Below are 26132 nucleotides of genomic sequence, written 5' to 3' on the forward strand. Positions count from 1 at the left end.
GGGCAACACAGTGAAACCCTGTCTCAAAAAAAAAAAAAAAAAATCACATTCAAGTATATTACACATGCACTTTATATAATTCATGAATTTCAGGAAAGCTGCATGTAAATTTTTTTTTAAACTAAATCATGTTAAAGACACTCAAAAAGTCAACTGAAATTCTATGGTGACTTCTTTTATAAAATACTAATTTTTGGCCGGGCGCGGTGGTGGCTCACACCTGTTATCCTAGCACTTTGGGAGGCCAAGGCAGGCGGATCATGAGGTCAGGAATTTGAGACCAGCCTGACCAACATGGTGAAACCCCATCTCTACAAAAAATACAAAAATTAGCTGGGCGTGGTGGTGCACACCTGTAATCTCAGCTACTTAGGAGGCTCAGGCAGGAGAATCGCTTGAACCCAGGAGGTGGAGGTTGCAGTGAGCCGAGATCACACCACTGCACTTCTGCCTGGGGGACAGAGCGAGACTCCATCTCAAAAATATGTGTATACTAATTTTTATCTTAGAAATATAGATCATTATGCATTGGGTTTTTTCAAAAGGGGGAACACTTTAGTGAACAATAGTTTACTTGACCTTTAGTTGGAAAAGAAAACTAATGGTGGATAATTTTCTGTGGCTATGAGAATTTGGTAGATTGAGAGAAAGGAAGAACATCAATACTGCATTTTTACTTGACATTTAACCTGTAGATCCTCCTAGAGGTTCGATGCCCCCAAGACATTCCAACACTGAGCTGTTTCTTCTTCAGGTCTTAAGCTTCGAAGACAAGCTATACCAGCACATCTAAAATCGGCCTCTGCATTTTTCTTAAACATGAGCTGTCCAGCTTAATCAAAACTAACTGCAAAACAGTGGGTGTACTGTTTGCAGTACAAATAGTGATTCATTTGGTCTTAAAAGAATCACTATTATCACTCTGTCATACTTTCAGAGATTTTCACCTAAGCATTTAAGTTGCAAACCACTACATATTTGTCCCATTAGTGACTAGTGGGCCTTAATTTTGGCATTCAAATTAGGGTAAAAAACCTTGGTTCTTGAAATGCTATAGAAAATAGATTGACGCCAGGCACAGTTGCTCACACCTGTAACCCCAGCACTTTCGGAGGCTGAGGCAGGCGGATCACTTGAGGTCAGGAGTTTGAGACCAGCCTGGTCAACATGGTGAAACCCAGTCTCTACTAAAAATACAAAAATAAAATAAAATAAAATAAAAGCCAGGCATGGCGGCAGGTGCCTGAAGTCCCAGCTATGTGGGAGGCTGAGACAGGAGAATTACTTGAACCCGGGAGGTAAAGGCTACAGTGAGCCTAGCTCGTGCCACTGCCACTCCAGTCTGGGGAACAGAACAAGGCGCTGTTTAAAAAAAAAAAAAAAAAAGCTTGAAATATCCTCCCCTTAAGATCACAATATTGTCACATGCTACCATTTGACCCACAACAGCTGTCTTAGGGCTGCTTGTTTACATATATATGTATTAAGACACTTTGGTCAAAACAATTTATTAAATGTCTTAAATTTCTGGAAATGTCCCTGAAAATACCATGAACTACTTCTAATACTGATAATTATGAATAAATGTAGCTGTTGATCACCTCAGATTTTCATACAAACTGAACTAAGTTAGGGTTTTATCATAGGGTACTTTTTGTTTCATTTAATGAAATTTTGATGTGTTGAACTGCTTTCCTGGTATCAGAGAAACATGAGACCATCACTCAATAATGGAAATAAAAAGGCAGAGCAGACTACTGATCTTAATAAAAAGAAAATTATTTGCTGTATTGTAGATGTGCACTGTAATTTCCATGTTAAAGAGGCACTGCATTTTTAAGAAATAAAATCACACATCTTATTTTTTCATTTCTAAATGGATATTGAACTAAGCTCTGTAGGCAAACTTAGCTGACTATTTTTCCAAATATGTTCAGAAGCACATCTGAAACATCAAACTGATTATCAGACAATAAAGTGCCTAATACTTTCTTAAATAAAGGGGGACAAGATGATAGTGCAGATATCCTAGAAATATGCTTTAGAAGACACAGAAACATTGTTAAGTTGAATTTCATTAGTATCATGCAAATGTTCCCTTCCACCACCGACTATTAATGTGAAAAATGATATATAGCTGGCGTTTTTTAAAGTATCAAATTCTCATTATCATGTTTTAGCCCCCCAAAATTACATTTTAGACTCTTACTTTCTCTCCCTCTCCCCTTTCTTTAGCTCTTGTTTTTGTCTTGCCAGAGAAGTGTAGCTAGTAAGGGAATGTTTCTTATTTGTGCCAAGGGACCATTGATGATGCTGTATAATGGCAAGATAGTATTTTGTAATAACTGCTTTTTTATATTTCTAATACAAATGAGCAAAGCTGTGAAACCAATTTACTAGGTTTTTCTGCTTTGAACATTATTGTACATGTTAATTCTTTCTAAACAGTGCCTGGCACATATTGCTTGCTATGAAAGTGTTAGCTGCTACTGCTACCATTTATTATTATTATTATTAAATATCCATTGGTTGAAAACCAAGTAGTCAGATAATCATACCTGCTACTGTACAAAATGTTGGGGAAAAGCTCAGAAAAATCATTTATCAATAAACAGTTTTGAGAACAAGAATTTATACTTTGGATATTTTAAAATTATTAAATGTTATTGAAACTTTATGCACCAAAACTGTATGAAATAATTTTGCAGAGTTGTGTTTCTATATTCTATGTAATTAAAGCTATTTTTATACTATATTGATAGTTTTAAATAAAACTGATTTGGAGGTTTGTTTGCAGTTGTATTGCCTTTTCATGCATTCATCCAACATGTATTTATTGCATATCTACCCTGTGCCAAGCGCTGATCTGGATGCAGAGGCTATAGCAATGAATAAAAGAGCTAAAAATTCCTGCCCTCGTGGAGTTTATGTTCCAATGGGAGAGGCATACCACAGACAAGATAAGTAAGTAAAATATGTAAATGCTAAGAGAAAAAATCATGAAGCAAGAGAAGGGGATATAAGATGTGGCAGACAGGGTGACCAAGGAAAGGGTTGCTGAGGTGACTGCAGACCTGAAGTGAGGAAACTAATCATGCTGATTTCTCCGGAGAGCAAAGTGAACAGAACAAAGGTCCAGAGACTACACTTTTAATATTAACATAAATCACTAGAATTTTTTTTCCTTCCCTTACCAGTAAGTAAAATCAATGCAGTAAATTACTCATTTTCAGCTCCAACCTATTGAAGAGTTGATTTAGTGCTCTTAACAAGGTTAAAAAGCTATTGGGCACAGTGGCTTACTACTGTAATCCCAGCACTTTGAAAGGCTGAGGCGGAAGGAATGCTTGAGTCCATGAGTTCAAGACAAGCTTGGGTTTGTCTTGATAGGGAGACCCCATCTCCACAAAAAATTTTAAAAATTAGCTGGATATGGTGGTCTTTGCCTGTAGTCCTAGCTACTTGGGAAGCTGAGGTGGGAGAATCACATGAGCCCAGGACTTCAAGGCTTCAGTGTGCCATGATCTTGCCATTGCACTCCAGTCTGGGTGCAGAGTGAGACCCCGTCTCAACAAAAAGTTTTTTAAAAGGTTACAAAGCTACATTTCTAAGTTGATACTTCCACTTTTGTCTGTCTTCTACCGATGAATACATGTCAGAAATAAGTTTGATATCATAAAGGAATATGATATAAACATTGGCAACTATCAAATCAAATGTTAGAGGAGGGTAGAAAGAGAAAATTGCCCTGGGGAGCCGCAGAACACTTCCTTTCTGTCCTCGGAGATGGTTCCTTTGACCTTTCTTGGCATCTTAAAAAGACACTCTTACCTGTAGTGATTCAAGTAATTTCCCCCTTAAATTTCTCCCTATGTGCCTGATAATGCTTCAAATTCCCTTGAAGGAGAATGAAACCTTTCATTTTTCAGATGTTTGCTAATAAAAAGCCAATTGTTTATTGAATTTACAATGAATTTGACAAAGGATTTTGAAGTCAATGCAATGGAAAGACTTTGTTTTGTTTAAGCCTAGGAATTAATTAATGCTTTAGACACATTAATCTGGCTGCTACGTGTGAAAGAGAGAAAGAGAGATTTGAGTTGAAAAACCCAGTTAAGAGCTGAATAAGCCAGTCGGGTGCGGTAGCTCACGCCTGTAATCCCAGCACTTTGGGAGGCCAAGGCGGGTGGATCACTTGAGGTCAGGAGTTTGAGACCAGCTTGGCCAACATGGTGAAACCCTGTCTCCACTAAAAATACAAAACTTAGCTGGGTGTTATGGTAGATGCCTATAATCCCAGCTATTTGGGAGGCGGAGGCAGGAGAATTGCTTGAAACCCGGGTTTCAGTGAGCCAATATTGCACCACTGAATTCCAGCCTGGGCAACAGAGCGAGACTCTGTCTCAAAAAAAAGTTGAATAAGCCACCATGGAAAGGAAGTAGCACCAAACATATGATATCAGTAGGACTTGCCAATTGATTTTATGTGAGGTAATCAAAATATTGACAACATTCCTGGTCTGGAATCCTGACCTAAATGGTTTTTTACTAGTGACAAGTACTAGTAGAAGGGTTATAACACACTTAAGACAAAGGAAAAATTAGAACCTAACATTCAAAAAAAGCTAAAAACTCATCTCACATTTTATAGACATGTTGTAAGGCTCTGCAGGTCCTACAGAGTAAGAGGTGATAAGATGGGATCTCCATTTATTTAAAACCACCAAACAAGCTGTAAAAAGGGATATATTAAATGTTATTATAGAAGGATCTCCACGATATATTAAGTGAAAAAAGTGAGGTGGAAGAAAAAGACAAATGTTATGTACAGGCTAGATGTACCTCTACTGAGTATTTTTGCCAAAAGAAGTCAAACCTGAATCTGCCAACCGCCTCTAAATGAGTTCTCAAAGTGCAGTGTGGAAAACCCCTCTGTGTCACGGAGACAGGAACACCGTGAGGTCAAAGGTATTTTCTTAAACGATACTATTATTTGCCTTTTTCACTTTCATTCTGTCCTGAATAAACTGGAGTTTTCAGTGGCTACATATGTGATATTGCAACAGACTGAATGCAAAAGCAGTAATGTGAATCTAGCTGCCTTTTATTAAGCCAGACATTAGAGATTCAAAAATATAAAACAATACTATTTTTCTACTACATTTTTTATTTAAAAGTCTTACTTATACTATCCTGTAATGGATTATTTTTATTTTAAATGAATTAAATGTTTTTAAATTGTGTTTTAATTTCTGAGTGGTAAATGCCAGTATACATAACAAAAACAGAAGGTTCATTGTGTCTTCAATAATTTTTTTTAAGAGACAGGGCCCTGCTCTGTTGCCCAGGCTGGAGTGCAGTGGTGAGATCATAGCTCACGCAGCCTCCAACTCCTGGGATCAAGCAATCCTCCTGTCTCAGCCTCCTGAGTAGCTATACTTAGGACTACAGGCTTGTGCAGCCATGCCCAGCTTCTTTTTTTTTTTTTTTTTTTTTTTTTTTTTTTTTTTTTTTGTAAAGGAGGGGTCTCACTATGTTACCCAGACTGGACTTGGCCCAAAGTTTTGGGATTACTGGTACCTGGCCTTCAATAATTTTTCAGTGAATAAAGAGGGGTCCCACAGTCGAAAAGTTTGTGAACTACTCTTCTAGATAGGTCATTGGCCCTCAACCCTAGAATTAGAATTACTTCAAACATTAGAATTACCTGGAGAATTTAAATACTGATGCCAGGCCTCACTTCTAGACGTCCTGATTTAATGGGCAGGGCCTAATCCCAAGCATCAATTTGAAAAACAAAACAAAACACCACTCATCCCTTTGAATGTACAGTCTGGATTGAGAACCACTGCTCTGGATATTATCAATTTAAATACAATATGAAAAAGAAGAACATGTATTATGCTATGGGGGCACAATCAGCAAAACGACACAGAAAGTGACTAGACAAAGGATCCCTGCTTAATTAAAGGAACGGATTAAAGCAATTTCCAAGGGAATTTGAAGGATTAACAGGCACATAGGGAGAAATTTAAGGGGAACATTACTTGAATCACACTACAAATAAGACTGTCTTTTTTGCCGGGTGCGGTGGCTCACGCCTGTAATCCCAGCACTTTGGGAGGCCGAGGCGGGCGGATCACAAGGTCAGGAGATTGAGACCACGGTGAAACCCCGTTTCTACTAAAAATACAAAAAATTAGCCGGGCGCGGTGGCGGGCGCCTGTAGTCCCAGCTACTCAGGAGGCTGAGGCCGGAGAATGGCGTGAACCCGGGAGGCGGAGCTTGCAGTGAGCCGAGATTGTGCCACTGCACTCCAGCGTGGGCAACAGAGCGAGACTCCGACTCAAAAAAAAAAAAAAAAAAAAAAAAAGACTGTCTTTTTTAAGATGCCAAGAAAGGTCAAAGGAACCATCTCTGGTCAAAGAGAACACAACGGATTAAAGCGATTAAGAAAATGAAGGGGATAATACTGGTAATTAAACTAAATTCTGGCCGGTGGCTCACGCCTGTAATCCCAGCACTTTGGGAGGCCGAGGCGGGTGGCTCACAAGGTCAGGAGATTGAGACCAGCCTGGCTAACACGGTGAAACCCCGTCTCTACTAAAAATACAAAATAATTAGCCTGGTGTGGTGGCGGGTGCCTGTAGTCCCACCTACTCTGGAGGCTGAGCCAGGAGAATGGCAAGAACCCGGCAGGAGGAGGTTGCAGTGAGCCGAGATGGCGCCACTGCACTCCAGCCTGGGTGACTATGTCTCCAAAAAAAATAAACAAATAAAAAATAAAAATAAAAAACTAAATTCTGTTAATCTCACACCGCTGGTTGACTGCTCTGGCCTAGTCTCAGCTACTAAATTTCTTCATACAGAACTGGCTCTCCTGGGTCCCTCCACTCACTTTTCCTGCTCGGTGCTCACCGCCTCCGGACCCCTCCCTCATCAGAAAGCCCAGGCTCCGCTAGTAGAAGTGCGCAGGCATCACCGCGCTCCAGAAGCCACGTGTCAGGAGTCACGTGTCAGGCATCACGTGTCAGGCGCCACGTGTCAGGCGCCTAGTGGCTGGAGGCCGTTGGAGCGCCTGCGCAGCGTTTCCGAACGCCCCACGCCGGCGCGCGGCTCTCCCAGCGTCCCAAGAGCCACTTTCTCGCCAGGGCGATGCTACAGCGGTTTTCAGCTTCCCTTCATCGTCGCTCCCACACTCATTTTTAGCCACTGCTGCCGGTTTTTATATCCTTCTCCATCATGCATCGTGAGCCTCCGAAGAAGAAGGCAGAAAAGCGGCTATTTGACGCCTCGTCTTTCGGGAAGGACCTTCTGGCCGGTGGAGTCGCGGCAGCTGTGTCCAAGACAGCGGTGGCGCCCATCGAGCGGGTGAAGCTGCTGCTGCAAGTGCAGGCGTCGTCGAAGCAGATCAGCCCGGAGGCGCGGTACAAAGGCATGGTGGACTGCCTGGTGCGGATTCCTCGCGAGCAGGGTGCGTAAAGGCAGGCCGCCCCGTCAGCCTCTCCCGGCGCCCCCATCAGCTTCCCAGAGAAGAGGGGTGGCTGGGAGGGGCACGATTGTGGGCCCCACAACCATGGTTACAGCTGTCGGTAATGAATTTGCTTCTTACCCTTCCAGAATTTAGTTTCTGAACCTAACAGGCTCTACTTTTCCAGGGCTGCCTTGGTCCTGACCAAGTCCTGGTACAGGGGAAACCACTGCCTTATCTTTATCTAATCTGCTGCAGCGCGATTTACACCTTGGTGCACCTGTAACAGGTCCAGAAGGAAAGTGGTTGACCTCCCAGGATTGAGGGAGATGCCCTTAGGCACTCTGCTATAACTAGTGTTGTAAGTTGCTTAAATATTTGTTGGTATAATCACCCCACTATGCTCCAGCGTTGGCAACAGAGCGAGACCTTGTCTCAAAAACTGTGTGTGTATTTGTTGAAATAGTACGTCTAAGAGAAGTACAAATATGGAAGCACTGGGGCCTCCCAGTACTCTGAAACCTATTAGTGAAAAGAGGTTCTGCTTATTCTTGAACTACTGAAGACCAAGGAGGCACTTCGTTCTGCCCAAAATTCAAGGGGACGCTAAAACAAACACACACACCCTCAGTCATCAAGATAAAAAGTATTTTAAGGCCAGGTGCGGTGGCTCGCGCCTATAATCCTAGCACTTTGGAAGGCCGAGGCGGGCAAATCACTTGAGCTCAAGAGTTCTAGACGAGCCTGGCTAACATGTTGAAACCCCGTCACTACTAAATATACAAAAATTAGCCAGGCGTGGTGGCGCACGCCTGTAGTCCCAACTACTTGGGGGACACGATGCGGGGGTTTCAGGGAGCCCAGATGGCGCCACCTCACTCCAGACTGGATGACGGAGTGAGACCCTGTCTCAAAAAAACCAAACTTTAGGGTCCTTCCCTTTCCGAAGCCCCTTTCTTTCACTAGAGAGAGAGCTGTTCTCTTTTCTCTTTATTTTGTCTGTTAAACCTCCACTCCTAAAAACAGAAAAAAAAAAAAAACCTTTGAACTATTTTAATACAATCTTTTAAAAAATCAAGTCATGCAAAAAAAATTCATAACCAACACAATATATACAAGTTTAAAACAAAGATGGGATCAGTATTACCAGCTTTTCTTTTTGCATCAAGTGCTGCCCTTATTTAAAATTTCATTTTTGTTCATCATGAGTTTTTTCTATTAATATTGGAATGATTTAAAGGAATAAATAACAAAAGTGCTTGTGAGCCATAGCTGCAAAATGGCTCCCAAGTTAGCTAAAGGGATAAGTTTATCAGATATTTTTTATAATCCACCCATATAGTTGGGTTTAATAGAAAAATCTGTATGATCTTTTAAAAAGAAATAGACCTATTTATTGTGTATTCTCAACAAGAAATGAAGTGGCTTCAACTCCAGCGCAGACCTTTCTTTTAGTCCTGTTCTAGGGCCAGATAATGTCCCATTCAAAAAAGCACCTTGTCCCTGGGAATGCTAAGGATGTGGTTACAACTCTTCCAGACCTGTGGCATGGAGTAAATGGGGTAAGGGGTAGAAACCTAATGCATCGTCTGGGAGCTAAGCTCGGATCTTTCATAGTTTGCCTCTCTTCACTCTTTCATTTAATTAAAGCAAGCTTCTCATTTCGCCTGAGATTTTTTCAGGAGAAGCAAGGAACCTGTCTCTTCTTCATTTATATTCTAAGACTTCTGAAGAGAAGTAGGGGCCTGTTATTGGCTTTTCTGCTTTAAATATTTTGTCAGGTAAAATGAAGTATTCTGATCAGTTAGGGCTGACTAGTGCTAATTTATTTTATATTTTAAATGTTTTTCACAATATTTAAACCTAAACATATTCAGTATGGTTCTTGTAAGTTCATGTCATTCTCAAATTTATCCTGGTCCCTGCTTTCTTTACCTTCCAAGATGACAGCATCATTAAGTAGAACTTGAAGATGTTTTCTGTTATATATAAAGCTTTATGAAGGTACCATGGTGTATCCTATGCTAAGAGATCAGTAATTTACAACAAGGATACTATTGCCATCTAGAGGCAATTTTGGAAACTTGTGGGGCAATTTTTTTTATTTAGCACAAAGATAGAGGGTTGTAATCGTACATTACAATGATATGAAAGGCAAGGGCCAGGGATGTTAAACATCCTGCTGCTATATCCCAGCCAGTCATACACAGTGAAGATTTATCCTGCAACCTGAATGACTTTTAGATCTCCCCTTGCATATTCGTGTAGCAGTGAAACATGTTTATGATTCTCTAAGCCTAGAAATAACTTAACTCTGATTTCCTTATAAACACACATTGTCTGGGGCATGGTTTTAGTATACACTGATTCCAGTAATGCAGCTACCATATAAGGAAGTAGAGGAAAGATTGTACTTTCTTCTCTTCTGAAGTTTACTAAGAGTTGTTCATGGTTGCAAAAACTCATGTCAGCAACTCCGCTTATAGTATTTGGTCATTTATACAGGTTGAGTATCCGAAAAGCTTGGGACCAAAAGTTTTGGATTTTTTTATTTTTTCAGATTTTAGAATATTCGCATTATATTTACCAGATGAGCATCCCTAATTTAAAATCCAAAATGCTCTAATAAGCATTTCCTGTGCCCATCATGTCAGTGCTCAAAAAGTTTCAGATTTTGGAGAATTTTGGATTTTTGGATTAGTGATGCTCAACCTGTATCATCTGTATTTGTAGCTGTTGAATCTATGATGATTGTATGTGTACTTGTACACGTACTTATTTGACATATTTCAAAATGTCAATATGCAGTTAATTACAAATTATTCTTTAAAAGTAGAAGCAAGCTTGACATATTTTGGTATGGTCATGACCTACCAACTTACTTATTTTAAAACATAAATTTCTTGCAATTTGCCTTCTCTTTCTTCTTTGAAAGTCAAGGCACATGCCCATCTCAAGTGTTCTGAAGATTGTTTTTATGTTTTCTCTAATTTTATTCACAACTTGTCTTTTCTTTAGGCAATGTGAAATGAGCTGGAGGAAGAGACATGAACTCAGAGTTCACATATAGATGCTCTCTAGTTTCTTACCTTATCTCTGCTTTCTTTCCATTACAAGGATAGAGCTCTGTATTCTTGCCTTGAGTATAGCTTTAAATATTGCTTTGAGTGTGTTTTGACACTTTTATAACCTTTTCTTGGCTTATGAAAACTTCTGGATTTATGCTTATGTTATTCTTAAAGATTTATTATATTCTTTAGTTGGTTCTATCACCTTCCAGCTTTGTATGTGTACTTCTATTTAACGCTGTTTAAACCTTTATTATGCAAATAATGCATAATTATTGTAGAAAATTAGCAAATACAAAGAAGCAAAAAAAAAATAACATCACTGCTAAAGTCACCATAGTTAACATTTTGGTTTTTCACTGAGCAAAATATGCATATGTAAATATGTGTTTAATCAAAGAAACTGTCTTATTAGTATATTGTAAGTGTAGCCTTTTAAAGAACTGATCTTCTGGGTGTGGTGGCTCATGCCTGTAATCCCAGCACTTTGGGAGGCAGAGGTGGGCAGATCACTTGAGGCCAGGAGTTCAAGATCAGCCTGGCCGAGATGGTGAAACCCCATCTCTACTAAAAATACAAAAATTAGCTGGGCATGGTGGCGCATACCTGTAGTCCCAGTTACCTGGGAAGCTGAAGCACAAGAATCACTTGAACTTCGGAGGCACAGTTTTCAGTGAGCCAAGACTGTGCCACTGCACTCCAGCCTGGGTGACAGAGCAAGACTGTCTCAAAAAAAAAAAAAGATCCATACAGTCTCATTGTTACAAGCCTATCAGAACTCTTCTCTTTTAGGAGCTCATGTCATGAGTTTATCAGCTTTCATCTAAGCGTTTCCCAAACCCATTTTTCTGAAGACTTAGAACAGTGAGTTTTTTTAATATCCTATGGTCCATCTTGAAGATGCTATTTTGGAGTATGGGAAGAAAATATTAGGTATTTTACTTATATGTACTTTAAGTAAAATACAAAATAAATTTTACTGATATTTAATATATAAATTGGCATTGTCACCTATGCTTGGGCCCAATGTCAGTTACATATCACAGGACATTAAGGGATCCTGAAAAAACGAGTGGGAGTTATACAGGGTAGAGGGAATGACAAGCACCCTTCCTCAAGAATATATTATTGGTTATGTTTGCCCAATTAAGTGAATTTATAGATTCTGTTATCAGGTTTTAACTAAATCCTCAAAACATGGACAAAACTTTGAAAAAGATTCTGCCATCAAAACCAAATCAAGGATAACACCAGTATCAAATGATGAACCACAAGAAAAAGACATAGCTGATGCCATTTACTCCAAGCAATGGCACTGATGCCATTTACTCCAAGAAATGGCGTATTATTTTATCATTCAGATTATATTCAGTGTAGAAACAATGACAGTCTAATTGGACCTGAGACAAGAAGAGTATTTGAAATATAGATTCCTATATACTGTTCTTAAAAATGAACCTCACCCTAGCAGTGCCTTGAGATAATAGCAAATGATGGTGTGAAAACATCATAATTAGCAAGATATTTGAAAATATTGTTTTTCATCTTTTAAATAAATATTTAACTTTGCTCTAGTATCATCTAACATTCAAGTTTCCCTAACAACGCTATCAAAATAGCCTTTTATTATTTCCAATCTTCATATATTGTTTTTTTCTTTACAGTTTTTTATTGCTAACAGACATAGTTATTTGCTACCTATCTCCCTGGTCCCTCCCTCTTAAGATGTAAGCTCCGTAAGATCAGGAACATTGTTCCTAGTGCTATCTCCAGCAGGCACAAAATGTCTGCTGTGGAGGAGGTACCAAATAAAAGTTTTTAAATGAAAAATCTTTATCTCATTCTTTAATTTATATTTTGGGTATGTTTTACAGATGTACATAATATGGTAGTATAGTTGCAAAGATATAATTTATTAATGTATACTATTTGGAAGTCATGCAGACTTTTTTTTAACTGATAGGCATATCATCAAAAGATGTTGAACCTTCTCTGCAAAAAAAAAAAAAGTCGGTTTAGACTATGTATCCAAATATGCCTAACGTTCTTGTTCTTGGCAAGGCCAGCCAATAAATGGCCTAGTAACTTTTTCCTGTCCCTTTTATTTCAATTCTTATTTATTTGTTCAAAATTAGGTTCAGAGCAGGTTTTTCTTATCCTTTTTAAATATCGAAGAAATTTTTTTCTTAGGAATTAGGTCAGAAACTTTTAAACTTTTATTTATTTATTTTTACTTTTAACAGAGAAAGAGGTCAACATCACTATATATTTCTGTACCAATTTTGTGATCTATATTAGGAAACCATCCATTTATTCTGTATGACTAGAGAGTCAAAACATACCTGCCATTGTATCATTTCTGCTTTAACCTTGTTTTATTCTAACCAAAAAGTACTGTTTTATCCAAAATGGATTTTTATATAGCGGCATTAGAAGTGCAGTAACACTAGACCTGGAGTTAAATGGACCTAGAACCAAGTCTCAGCCTTTCCCATACTTTGTAACTTTGAACAGTTTTTATTTAACCTTTCTCAGCCCCAGTTTCCTCAGCGGTATACTGGTATAATAACTATACCTATCTGATATGGTAGTTGTGAGAATTAAAGAAGATAATGCATGTAAAATATTCAACGTGTGTCTATACCATAGTTAGTGCTCAAGTAATTGTAACTAATGTGTATGTGTGTGTTCCTGAATTTGTAAACATGTATTCCAGATGTTCATTTGTAAATGAAATAATTTGGGATAAACTTGCATTACACATAGAGTAGATTTTGTAATCTATCCAAGGGAACTGGAACCTATGTAGTACATAGCATATCTAAGTAGAGTTGAATTAAAACGCTGAAACCTGACTCCCAAATATAGTTAGAAATGCATTCAGAATTTTACTTAGGGGCTCCTCCTGCGTTGTACTCTTAGCAGGGACATTGGAGTTTCTAACAGCAAGGTACAGCAGGGGCAAAGAAGGAAATAAGAATAAGATGTTTTAGTGTGATCTATGGCAAAAGAGGTTAAAACATGAGTTCTTAACCTGACACCTGGAGCTTCAGGGAATTCAAGAATTCTGTGACATCTGTGTAAAACTATTTTATGTATGTGAGATTTTATATTTTTTCTGGCCTAACCCATTAAGAATTGCCGCTGTACTACTTTAACAGTTTTCCTATTACACTTCTAGGGATTTGTTTGTAAATTTTCATTGAGATATTGACATTTCTTTTGATATAAATGGTTTTATTCGTGCAAATACAATTTTTCTCGAAGGAACACATTCTTCAGCCAACTCTAGCAAACCTCTTTAGTCATAAATCTGACACTCTGTCATCATGGTCTCATGTTAGTTTCCAGATGTCTTTATCATTAAAACCTTCTGTTTATGTTCACTACACTAGTCAAAGTTACAAACCTTTCTACTACTTTTTTTTTTTAGATAGGGTCCTGCTCCATCGCCCAGGCCGGACTGCAGGGCACAATCGTGACTCAACTGCAGCCTGGAGTTTTGGTGTTCAAGAACTCCCACCTCAGCCTCCTCAGTAGCAGGGAACACAGGCCATGCCACCATGGCAGCTAAGTTTGTTTGGGGTTTGTTTTTTTTAGAGACAGGGTCTCACTGTGTTACTCAGGCTGGTCTCAAACTTCTGGCCTCAAGCAGTTCTTCCTCTTCAGCCTTCCAAGTCATTGGGGTTATAGGCATGAGCCACCATGCCTGGCTTGTACTACTATTATATATGATACTCATTTTTATATACTCAGCAATATAATCATAATTACAGAATTATAACTAATAACTCCTAGTCTGAAACCCATAATATCTCATACCAGTCAGCTGAATTGGCCATTTCCAAAGTGACCATTAATAGTTAAAAAGTGATGTGTAAAATAGGCTTCAAAAGAGCCAGATTATTAGTTTTTTCCTTTAAACAGCTGATTTCAATTTTTTTTTTTTAGGACAGGGTCTCACTCTGTCTCCCAGGCTGAAGTGTGGTGGCACAATCACAGCTCAGTGCAGCCTTGGCCTCCCAGGGTCAAGCGATTCCCACCCCGGATTTAAGCATTTCTCATTCCTCAGCCTCCTGAGTAGCTGAAACTACAGACGTGCACCCCCATACCCAGCTAATTTTTTGTATTTTAGTAGAGATAGATTTCAGCGTGTTGCCCAGGCTGGTCTCAAATTAAGCTCAGGCAATCTACCTAGCTCAGCCTCCCAAAGTGCTACGATTATAGGTGTGAGCCACCATGCCTGGCTGAAATTGTTTAATTTCCATATAATTTGTGGTTTTGAGATATCTTCTTGATATTGACTTCTATTTTTATTCTGTTGTGGTCTGAGAGTATGGTTGGTATAATTTCAATTTTGTGTATTTATAGAGACTTGCTTTATGGCTTAGCATGTGGTCAATCTTGGAGTATGTTCCATGTGTAGAAGAGAAGAATGTAATTCTCTGGTTGATGGGTGGAGTATTCTGTAGATGTCTGTTAGGTTCGAATGGTCGTGTGGAATTTTATTTGTTTGCTCATTTTCTGCCTTGATGGTCTGATGCTGTTGGTGGGGTGTTAAGTCCCCCGCTCTTATTGTGTGACTGGCTAAGTCTTTTTGTAAGTGTAGAAGTACTTGTTTTATAAATCTGAGTGGTCCAAATGTTGGGTATGTATATATTTAGGATAGTTAAATCTTCTTGTTGAATTGAACCTTTTTCATTATGTAATGCACATCTTTGTCCTTTTTATTTTTGCTGGTTTAAACTCTGTTATATCTCATATAAGAATAATGATCCCTGCTCTTTTTTGTTTTTTATTTGCATGATCCTTTTCCAACCCTTTACTTTGAGCCTGTGTGTGTCGTTACATGTGAGATTGGTCTCTTGAAGACAGCAGACAGATGCATCTTGTTTTTTATCCAACTTGTCCCTCTGTACCTTTTAAATGGGCTGGTTAGATGTTTACATTGAAGGTTAATATTTGATATGTGAGGTTTTGATCATATTGTGAATTTGTTAGCTGGTTTCTTTGTATTTTATATTGTGTAGTTGCTTTCTAGGGTTTCTTGGCTATGTTCTTAATAGTGTTTTTGTGGTTGCGGATATTTTTCTTTCCTTTCCATATGTAGAGCTCCCTTAAGGATCTCTTGTCACCTGGTCTGGTGGTAACCCAATTCTCTTAGCACTTGCTTGCCTAGATAAGATTTTATCTATTCTTCATGTATAAAATTTAGTTTGGTGTGATATGATATTCTTGGTTTGAATTTTTCTTTAAGAATGCTGAAAATAGGACCCCAATCTCTCCTGGCTTATAATGTTTCTGCTGAGAAGGCTACTGTTAGCTTGACGGGTTTCTCTTTGTACATGATCTGACCTTTTCCTTTAGCTCTCCTTAGGATTTTTTCTTTAGTGTTGACCTTGGACATTCTGGTGACTATATGCCTTGGTGATGTTCATTTTGTCCAGTATCTCACAGGTGTTCTCTGGATTTCTCATATCTGGACAAAGATTAGGGAAATTTTCTTGAAGTATTTCATCAAATATGTTTTTTGGATTGTTTGCTTTTTCTTTTTCTCTCTCAGGAATGCCGGTATCTTGTAGGTTTGGCTGCTTTACATAATCTTATATTTCTCAAAGACTTTGTTCATTTATTAAAATTCTTTTTTTCTGTATTTTTGTCTAACTGGGTTAGTTAAAAAAGACCAGTCTTCAAGCTCTGCATTTCTTTCTTCTGCTTGGTCCAGTCAATTGATAATTTTTTAATTGTATTTTGAAATTTCTTAAGTAAGCTTTTCAGTTCCATAAGATCTGATTGATTTCTTTTGAAGATGTTTATCTCTTCTTTCATTTCCCAGATTACTTTAGAAGTTTGTGTCTATTTTCAACCGTCTTTTGGATCTTGTTGAGAGCTTCCTTGCAATTCATGCTTTGAATTCTTAGTCATTTCTGAGTTTCCATTTTGGCTAGGAACCATTGCTTGACAGCTAGTGTGATCCTTTGGTGGTGTTACTACATTCACATTTTTTGTGGTGCCCGATTTCTTGCCCTGTTCCTTCTCATCTGGGGACACTAGTGCTTCCAATTTTTGTAGTCATTTTAATGCAGGTAGGATTTTTTCTTCTTCTATGGGCTATGGGATCCCACCTACAGGCCAGTAAATGGCATGTACAGCTAAGTCAACTGAGGCAAACACAGCTACATATATACTTAACCCTTATTTACTGGGAGAAAGGATGGGCCAGGCTGATGATTCAGGTGAGCAGATGGTCAGAATGCCTGGAAATCTGCCTGGTTGTGGAGCAGAGACAGTCCTACTACACCACAATGTCTGCTCAGGAAAGATGGGGCAGCTCAGACTGCTGATCATGGCAAGTAGGTGCTCTGCCTGCCTGAGTGTGAAGCTGAGAAAGCCCCCTCCACACAGATCTCTGCAAAGGAAGGGTGGGGTGACTCAGGCTGCCAATGCAGGTGAGCAGATTCTTTGAATGCCTGGAGATCTGACTGTGTATGGAGCAGAGAGGGTCCCACGGCACCACAATCTCTGCACAGAAAGGGTAGGGTGGCTCAGGCTGCTCATCTAGGTGAGTGGGTGCTCCAAATGCCTGGAGATCTCTTTGGTTTCTTTCATCAATTTTTAAAAACTTTTTGGCGTACAGATCTGTCACCTCTTTGGTTAAATTTATTCCTAGTGTTTTGTTTATGCTATTATGAATGATATTGTTTTATTACTTTTTCAGGTAGCTCATTGTTAGTATATAGAAACGTGATTGATTTTTCTGTGTTGATTTTATACCCTGAAACTTTACTGAATTATTAGTCTAATAGTTTGTTGGCATATTTAGAGTTTTCTGTATGTAAGATCATGTCATCTGCAAACAGAGACAGTTTAACTTCTTTTCAATTTGGATACTTTTCTTTCTTTTTTTTTTTTTTTTTTTTTTCTAATTACTCTGGCTAGAACTTAAGGTACTATATTGAATCAAAGTGCAAAAGTGGATCCCTTTGTCTTATTCCTGATCTCAGAAGAAAGTTTTCAGCTTTTCTCCATAGAGTATGATGTTATCTGTGAGCTTGTCATATGTGACATTTACTGTGTTACAGTACATTGCTTCTATACCTAAGTTGTTGAAAGTTTTTATTAGGTAAAGATAAATTCTGTCAAATGCTTCTTCAGCATTTTTTGAGATGCTCATATGGTTTTTGTCCTTCATTCTGTTAATGTGGTATATCACATTTACCAATTTGTGCATGTTGAGCCATCCTTGCATCCCAAGGATAAATCCCACTTGGTTGTGGTGAATGATCCTTTTATCACTATATTGAATTCAATTTGGTAGTATTTTGTTGAGGATTTCTGCGTGTTTGTTCATTGGAATATTGGCCTGCAATTTTCTTTTCTTGTAGTATTTTGGTTGGCTTTGGTACCAGGGTAATGTTGGCCTTGTAAAAAGAATTTAGCAGAATTCAGCTGTGAAATCATCAGATCCTGGGCTTTTCTTTATTGTTAAGTTTGTGATTACTGATTCAGTCATTGTTTATTCAAATATTTATTCATGATTCAGACTTGGTAGATTATGTTTCTATAAATTTATCAGTTTCATCTATATTATTTAATTTCTTGGTATATAATTGTTCATAGTAATCTCTTATGACCCTTTGTATTACTGTAGTATTAGTGGTAATGTATCTTCTTTCACTTATAATTTTACTTACATGAGTCTCCTCTCTTTTTTTCTTAAGTCTAGCTAGAGGTTTGTCAATTTTGTTTATCTTCTTCTAATAAAATACCAACCAGCACTGGATCTGAAAAAAATAAACTCTTAATTTGATTGATATTTCTCTATTACTTTTTATAGTCTCTATTTCATTTATTTCTGCCATTGTAACCAGCTCAATTGGCCCATGGAACTGATGTTTAGTGTTTATCATTAATAAACCAAGAAATTGACCTTCTCAGTCTTAAAACTTGAGAAACTCGTATTTGTCATATCTGAGTTCCTTTCTCAGGAAAACAACCTTTGGGCCTCCCAGATAGTATCAAGGAACAGAAACTTACCAGATCACCACATCTGGACATTGAGACACTGACCCCTCACCTGTCATGATTGCCTGATTGATTACTTGTTGACCAAGTCATTCTTCTTATTCCTCCCTAATTCTTGCTTTCCCACACATAGTTGCATTTATTTTCTGCTATATAAACTCCTAATTTTAGTGTGTGAAAGAGATGGGTTTGAGATTGATCTGTTCTCCTCAGACACAGCACCCAAAAAAGCCTTCTTCCCTGGTAATACGCATCGTCTCTGTGATTGACTTTCTGTGCAATGAGCAGCAGGACCTAGACTAAACCCTTGGCATTTCGGTAACACTAATTTTTATTATTTCCCTCCTTCTTCTAACTTTGGACTTAGTTTGTTCTTTTTCTAGCTCCTTGTGGTATAATATTAGGTTATTTGAGATCTTTCTTCTTTATACACATGCATTTATTGCTATAAACTTCTCTCTTAACTGCTTTTGATGCATCTATAAGTGTTGGTATGTTGTGTTTCAGTTTTATCCCAAGATTTAATTTTCCTATTCATTTCTTCTTTGACCCATTGGTTGTTAAGAGCATGTTGTTTAATTTCCACGTATTTGTGAACTTTTTAATTATCTTCCTGTTCAAAAATTGTTAGAGCAGTTTCTTTTTTAATAAAGCATCTATTATAATAATTTTAGAACTTTTCTGTGATTTGTTTCTCCAGAAATCCAGGCCTAGAGTAGAGTTTTGGAGTCAGACAGAAAGCCTGATTTTAAATCTTGGTTGGCTAGTAATCCTCAGACAGTTTTTCTTTTTTCTTTTTTCTTTTCTTTTTTTTTTTTTTTTTTTTGTTTTAAAGACAGGTTCTCATTCTGTCACCCATGCTGGAATGTGGTTGTGTGATCATAGCTCACTGCGGCCTCTACATCCTCAGCTCAAGAAATCCTCCTACTTCAGCCTCCTGAGTAGTTGGAACTACAGGCATGTGCCACTGCACATGGCTAATTTATTTTTTTAATTTTTTGTAGAGATGCGGTCTTACAGTGTTGCCCAGGCTGGTCTTGAATTCTTGAACTGAAGCAGTCCTCCCATTTTGACCTCCCAAAGTGCTGGAATTACAGGCGTGAGCCACTGTACCTAGCCTAGTTTTTAAACTTTTTAAAGTTTCACTTTGTATATACTTAAAATGGGTGCTGTTAGAGAACCTACATAATAAGCATAATTGATTAAATGATATACATGTAAATTCTTTGCCAGTGACTGGTTCGTATAGTGAATGCTCAGTAAGTAGTAGTTGTTACCATCACATGTTGATTACCCGAGTAAAGATGGAGTCAGCTGTTGGAGTCAGATTATTTCTTTGCCATTAAATATGCTTCTGAATTGTTTTTGTGTAGTCACTTTATATTCAGCCTTGGGTTCACCAAGATTCTTTACTTTTTCCCACAGGGTTAATGTTACTTATTTAACAAATAAGTATCTTTCCCTCTATGTACTTACCTAATCTAACTTTGTTCAATTCTGAGCACTACCCCAGTTAACTGAGATTATTTTCTTTTGAATCTTTATTTTTAAAAGACTGATTCTGGGTATTCTCCAAACTGGTGCTAGAGGTATCCTGTTCAGAACAGCAAGGCCAAAGCATTTTACGATTTGTAATCTAGTGAAAACAACCAAGGCTATTGAAGAGCTAGCCTGCCATGCTCTAGGGCAGCTCTCTATCATAAGGATAGTCCTGAATTTTAAGGGGTACACAATGAATTATATTCCCCAAGGTTGGTCAGTCCCTGGAGAATTCAGGTAGGGAGATTACAGGCCTCAAAGATTTCTTCCAATCTCTTCCTCAGTTGTCTAGAAACTGCCTAGAATTGAAATGGATCCCTTTTCTGGAGAAGTTTTAACACCCATTCAAAAATGGTTCCAGATCATAAAGATAAGGGCACTTTAGATTCTTTTATCCTGTTCTCATTCTCATAAGTATATGTACAAATCAGTAAGTGGATATATTCTGTCATACTCATTTGTATAACAGCCTTACCACCATAGGTGTTGTACATCAGGAATTGGGAGTGAGCCTAAGGGTTACTAGCCTTTGACAAATACTACTGAGCTCTGTTTTTCTGCTAGTAAAGAGCCCTGTATTCAACTGATACCACTTTCCATTAGTTTTTAGGTATTCAAAGCTCTTTATTTGAAATTTTTTAAAAAATGGAATGGGGTGCAATAGAGTTAACACTACCTTTTTATTTTTCAATGGAGACACACATTTTAGAAAACTTTTTCTCATAAGAAAGAGTATGTTTTAGATAGTTCATATCGCTAAATTTGTTAAAACTATGGCAATTGTTCAATAATAATACAATGTAGGTTTATGTATTTGTATGTTTCCTTCCATAGGTTTCTTCAGTTTTTGGCGTGGCAATTTGGCAAATGTTATTCGGTATTTTCCAACACAAGCTCTAAACTTTGCATTTAAGGACAAATACAAGCAGCTGTTCATGTCTGGAGTTAATAAAGAAAAACAGGTAATTATATTTTTTTTACTTTTTCCTTGCAATATAGAAATTTTCCATCCAATATAAATTTCCTATCCAATGTAAATAGATTTCACTATCTCTACAATTTTCTTTAAAATGGTTAGATTTGTCTTAACTGTGATGTTTTATTTGGGGGGAAGGTGCTCAAGTAGTGGGAAAAAATAATAAGTGTGTATTGTTACAAAAATCGTAAGGGATCTTTTGTCTCAAGGCAGTATTTTTTGAATAAATATTACACTTAATGTAATTTCATCTTATCACTGTTTTGCACTGGGGAAACACAGCATTTTGTCTGCTTATTTTAAGCACAGAAAGAAATCAACAAGTACGTAGTTCCTATTACTGAGGTAATTTATATCCTGAAGAAGTAAATTATTTCTTCTTTGAGAATAAAGATATATTTAGGTGAGATTAAAGCATATAGGAAGTCCAAATTGAGCAAAACTGGAAAATGATAAATTTAAACTAGAGATTTCTTTTTATTGCAAGGATAATTTTTGGTTTTCAAAGTAATTACTCCCTTGGTTACAAAATCTCAATTTCAAACTTTCCTACTCATATAAACTACATGTCATTTATTCTGATTTCTATTTGTTTGGTTGTATCCAATACACTATACTATCTACATTACTCCCGAGATCTTCCCCTCACTCTTACAAAATCTCCCCCCTCATCTTTTGTCTTTTTCTCCCTGTCATTCCTCACCTCCCACTCCTGCCTCAGCCAACTAAGCTATCTTAGAAGGTTTTTTAAAAGCAAGTCTTTGTAGAACATTTCTTTGTTGCTGCTTCATTAAATTTCCTTTTATGCTCTGTATTCCCTTTTTTCACAGTTCTATTTTATTAAGTTGTTCATTGAATGCTTTGCGCTTTGGCCAGGGTGGTGGGGCGGGGTGAGGGGACGCAGGTAGAAAGGTAACCAAGAAAATTCCCTAGACTTAGAATTGGAAGGTTTAAGATTTGGATCTTATGTAGCTACATGAGGTTTTTTTACTTTTATTTTAGGTTTGGGGGTACATGTCAAGGTTTGCTTTATAGGTAAACTCGTGTCACAGGGGTTTTTTGTACAGATAATTTCATCACTCAAGTATTAAGCCTAGCACCCAATAGTTATTTTTCTTGCATCTCTCCATCCTCCCACCCCCCACCCTAAAGTAGATCCCAATATCTGTTTTTTCCTTCTTTGTATTCATAAGTTCTCATCATTTAGCTCCCACTTATAAGTGAGAACATGCAGTATTTGGTTTTCTGTTCCTGCATTAGTTTGCTAAGGATAATAACCTCCAGCTCTGTTCATGTTCCCACAAAAGATATGATTTTTTTTTTATGGCTGCATAGTATTGCATGTTATATATGTACCACATTTTCTTTATCCAATCTGCCATTTGTGGGCACTTAAGTTGATTCCAGGTTTTTGCTATTGTGAGTAGCGCTACAATGAACATTCGCATACATGTGTCTTTATAGTAGAATGATTTATGTTACTCTGGGTATATACCCAGTAATGATACTTCTGTTTTTAGCTCTTTGAGGAATCACTATACTGCTTTCCACAATGGTCCAACTAATTTACACTCCCACCAACAGTATATAAGTGTTCCCTTTTCTCCACAACCTCGCCATCTATTATTTTTTGACTTTTTAATAGTAGCCATTCTGACCATGAGACAGTATCACATTGTGGTTTTGATTTGCATTTTTCTGATGATCAGTGATACTGAGCCTTTTTCATATGGTTGTTGGCCATGTGTATGTCTTTTTTAAAAAAGTGTCTGTTCACGTCCTTTGCCCACTTTTTAGTGGGGTTGTTTTTCTGTTGCAAATTTTTTTTAAGTTCCTTGTAGATGCTAGTTAGTAGACCATTGTCAGTTTGCAAATATTTTCTCCCATTCTATAGGTTGTCTGTTTACTCTGTTAATAGTTTCTTTTACTTTGCAGAAGCTCTTAAGTTTAGATCCTATTTGTCAATTTTTGCTTTTGTTGCAGTTGCTTTTGGTGTCTTTTTCATGAAATCTTTGCCCATTCCTATGTCAAGGATGATATTGCCTGGGTTGTCTTCCATGGTTTTTTTAGTTTTGGGTTTTACATTTAAGTCTTTAATCCATCTTGAGTTGATTTTTATATATAGTGTAAGGAAGGAGTCCAACTTTAATCTTCCGTATATGGCTAGCCCACCACTATTCATTGAATAAGGAGTCCTTTCCTCATTACTTGTTTTTGTCAGCTTTGTCAAAGATTAAATGACTGTAGGTATGCAGTTTTATTTCTGGGCTCTCTATTCTGTTCCATTGGCCTTAGTACCATGCTGTTTTGGTTACTTTAGCCCAGTTCTATAGTTCGAAGTTGGGTAAAATGATACCTCTAGCTTCATTCTTTTTGCTTAGGATTGCCTTGGCCATTCGGGCTCTTTTTTGGTTACATGTAAATTTTTAAACGGTTTTTTCTAGTTCTGTGAAGAATGACATTGGTAATTTGATAGGAATAGCATTGAATCTGTAAATTGCTTGGTGTGGTGGTGCATTCCTGTAATCCTAGCTACTAGAGAGGCTGAGGCAGGAGAATCGCTTGAACCCAGGCGGTGGAGGTTGCAGTGAGCCGAGATCGTGCCATTGCACTCCAGCCTGGTGACAGAGCAAGACCCCCTCTCAAAAAAAAAAACTAAAAATAGAACTCCCACAGTATTCAGCAGTCCCACTACTGGGTTATATATCCAAATGAGTTGAAATCAGCATGATGAAGAGAGATCTGCACAATCTGCAGTCTTGTTTATTGCAGCATTATTCACGATAGCTAGGATATGGAAGCAACCTAAGTGTCCACGAGCAGATGAATAGATAAAGAAAATGTATGTATTCAGTGGAATATTATTCAGCCTTATAGAAGACAGAAATTCTGTCATTTGTGACGTGGAATAACCAGCTAAGTGAAGTAAGCCAGGTGCAGAAAGACAAATACTGCTACTGACTTTTATACATCCCACTTATATATGGAATTTTAAAATGTTGATCTCATAGAAGCAAAGTAGACTGGTAGTTTCTGGGGTGGATGGAGGGTTGGGAGATGAGGAATGGGGAGATGTTGCTCAAAGGGTACAAAGTTTCATTTAGACAGGAGGAATAAGTTTTAGGGCTCTGTTGTACACCATAAGACTGTAGTTAATAATAATGTATATTTCAAAATTGCTAAAAGAGTAGGTTTTAAATGTTCTCACCACAAAAATTTAAGTATGCGATATATATGTTAATTAGCTTGGCACTCAACAATATAAATATATATCAAAATTCCACATTGTACCCCATAAATATATACAATTGTCAACTAAAAAAATTTTTAAGTCATTGATACTTTTAGCCATTGTACCTAAAAAATTTTTAAGTCATTGATACAACACAGTAAGATATCACTAAATACCTACTGATACAACACAGTAAGATATCACTAAATACCTACAATAATGACAACACCAAATTGGTCACAGTGCAGAGAAACCAAATCACTCTTACATTGCTGGTGGAATGTGAAATGACATTGCCACTCTGGAAAAAAGTATGGTGATTTCTTAGAAACTACATGCACCCACCATATGATGCATGTTTACACTTTTGGGTGGGAATTTATCCTGAAGAAATGAAAATTTATGTTTATACAAAAACCAGTGTACACAATGTTCAATAGCAGCTTTTCGTGCAATAGGCAAAATCTAGAAACAACTCAGATGTCCTTCAGTAGGCAAATGGTTAAACTATGGTAAATCACATCATGGGATATTACTCAGCAATAGAAAGGAAGAAAATTTTAAAATAATAGATTCAGGGGATACATGCATGTTTGTTTCATGGGCATATTGTGTAATGCTGGGGTTTGGGCATCTGTTGAACCCATCAACCAAATAGTCAACATACTACCCAACAGGTAGCTTTTTAACCCTTCCCCCTTTTCCTCCCTACTTTTAGAGTTGCCAGTGTCTATTGTTTCTACCTTTATGTCCACATGTACCCCCTGTTTAGCTCCCACTTACAAGTGAGAACATGCAGTATTTGATTTTTTGTTTCTACATTAATTCACTTAGGATAATGTCCTCCAGCTGCATCCATGTTGCTGCCAAGGACATTATTTCATTCTTTTTTTAAAGCTGCATGGTATTCCATGGTGTATATGTACCACATTTTCTTTATCCAGTCAACCGTTGATGGGCACTTAGGTTGATTCTATGACTTTGTTATTGTGATTTGTGCTAAGATAAACATACAAGTTCAGCTGTCTTTTTGATACAACAATTTCTCTTCCTTTGGATAGATAGCCAGTAATAGGATTGCATAGTAGTTCTATTTTTAGTTCTTTGAGATATCTCCATACTGTTTTCCGTGGGGGTTGAACTAATTTACATTCCCACCAACAATGTATAAGCATTCCCTTTTTTGCACAGGACTGACATCTATTATTTTATGACCTTTTAATAGCCTTTTTGACTAGTGTGAGATGGTATCTCATTGTGCTTTTAATATGCATTTATCTGATGATTAGTGTATTAGTCCATTTTCATGCTGCTGATAAAGACATACCTGAGACTGGGAAGAAAAAGAGATTTAATTGGATTTGCAATTCCACATGGCTGTGGAGGCCTCAGAATCATGGCGGGAGGTGAAAGGCACTTTTTAACGTGATGGTGGCAAGAGAAAAATGAAGAGGAAGCAAAAGTGGAAACCCCTGATAAACCCATCAGATCTCATGAGACTTATTTACTATCATGAGAATAGCACAGGAAAGACTGACCCCCATGATTCAGTTACCTCCCCTGGGTCTTTCCCACAACATGTGGGAATTCTGGGAGATAGAATTTGAGATTTCGGTGAGGACACAGCGAAACCGTATCAGTTAATGATGTTGAACATTTTTTCATATTCCTATGTGTTTCATATGTTTGTTGACCAGTTGTATGTCATCTTTTGAGAAATGTCTGTTCATGTCCTTTGCCCATTTTTTAATAGAGCTATTTGGTTTTTTTCTGGTTGATTTATTTAAGTTCCTTATAGATTCTGGATATTAATCCTTTGTC

General features: G+C 37.6%; 1 protein-coding gene across 1 annotated transcript in view; it reads left to right on the forward strand.

The window, feature by feature from the left end:
• The first annotated feature begins 7082 nt into the window (after nucleotides 1–7082).
• Nucleotides 7083–26132, forward strand: part of SLC25A31 (solute carrier family 25 member 31) — a 32831-nt gene continuing 13781 nt past the window's right edge. Inside the window, exons 1-2 of the mRNA XM_025385765.1 lie at nucleotides 7083–7474; nucleotides 20938–21065. Of these exons, the coding sequence (XP_025241550.1) occupies nucleotides 7243–7474; nucleotides 20938–21065 (360 nt within the window). The 5' untranslated portion in view covers nucleotides 7083–7242. The remainder of the gene's footprint in view (nucleotides 7475–20937; nucleotides 21066–26132) is intronic.

This window comes from Theropithecus gelada, chromosome 5 (assembly GCF_003255815.1).
Source record: "Theropithecus gelada isolate Dixy chromosome 5, Tgel_1.0, whole genome shotgun sequence".
NCBI classification, from domain to species: domain Eukaryota; kingdom Metazoa; phylum Chordata; class Mammalia; order Primates; family Cercopithecidae; genus Theropithecus; species Theropithecus gelada.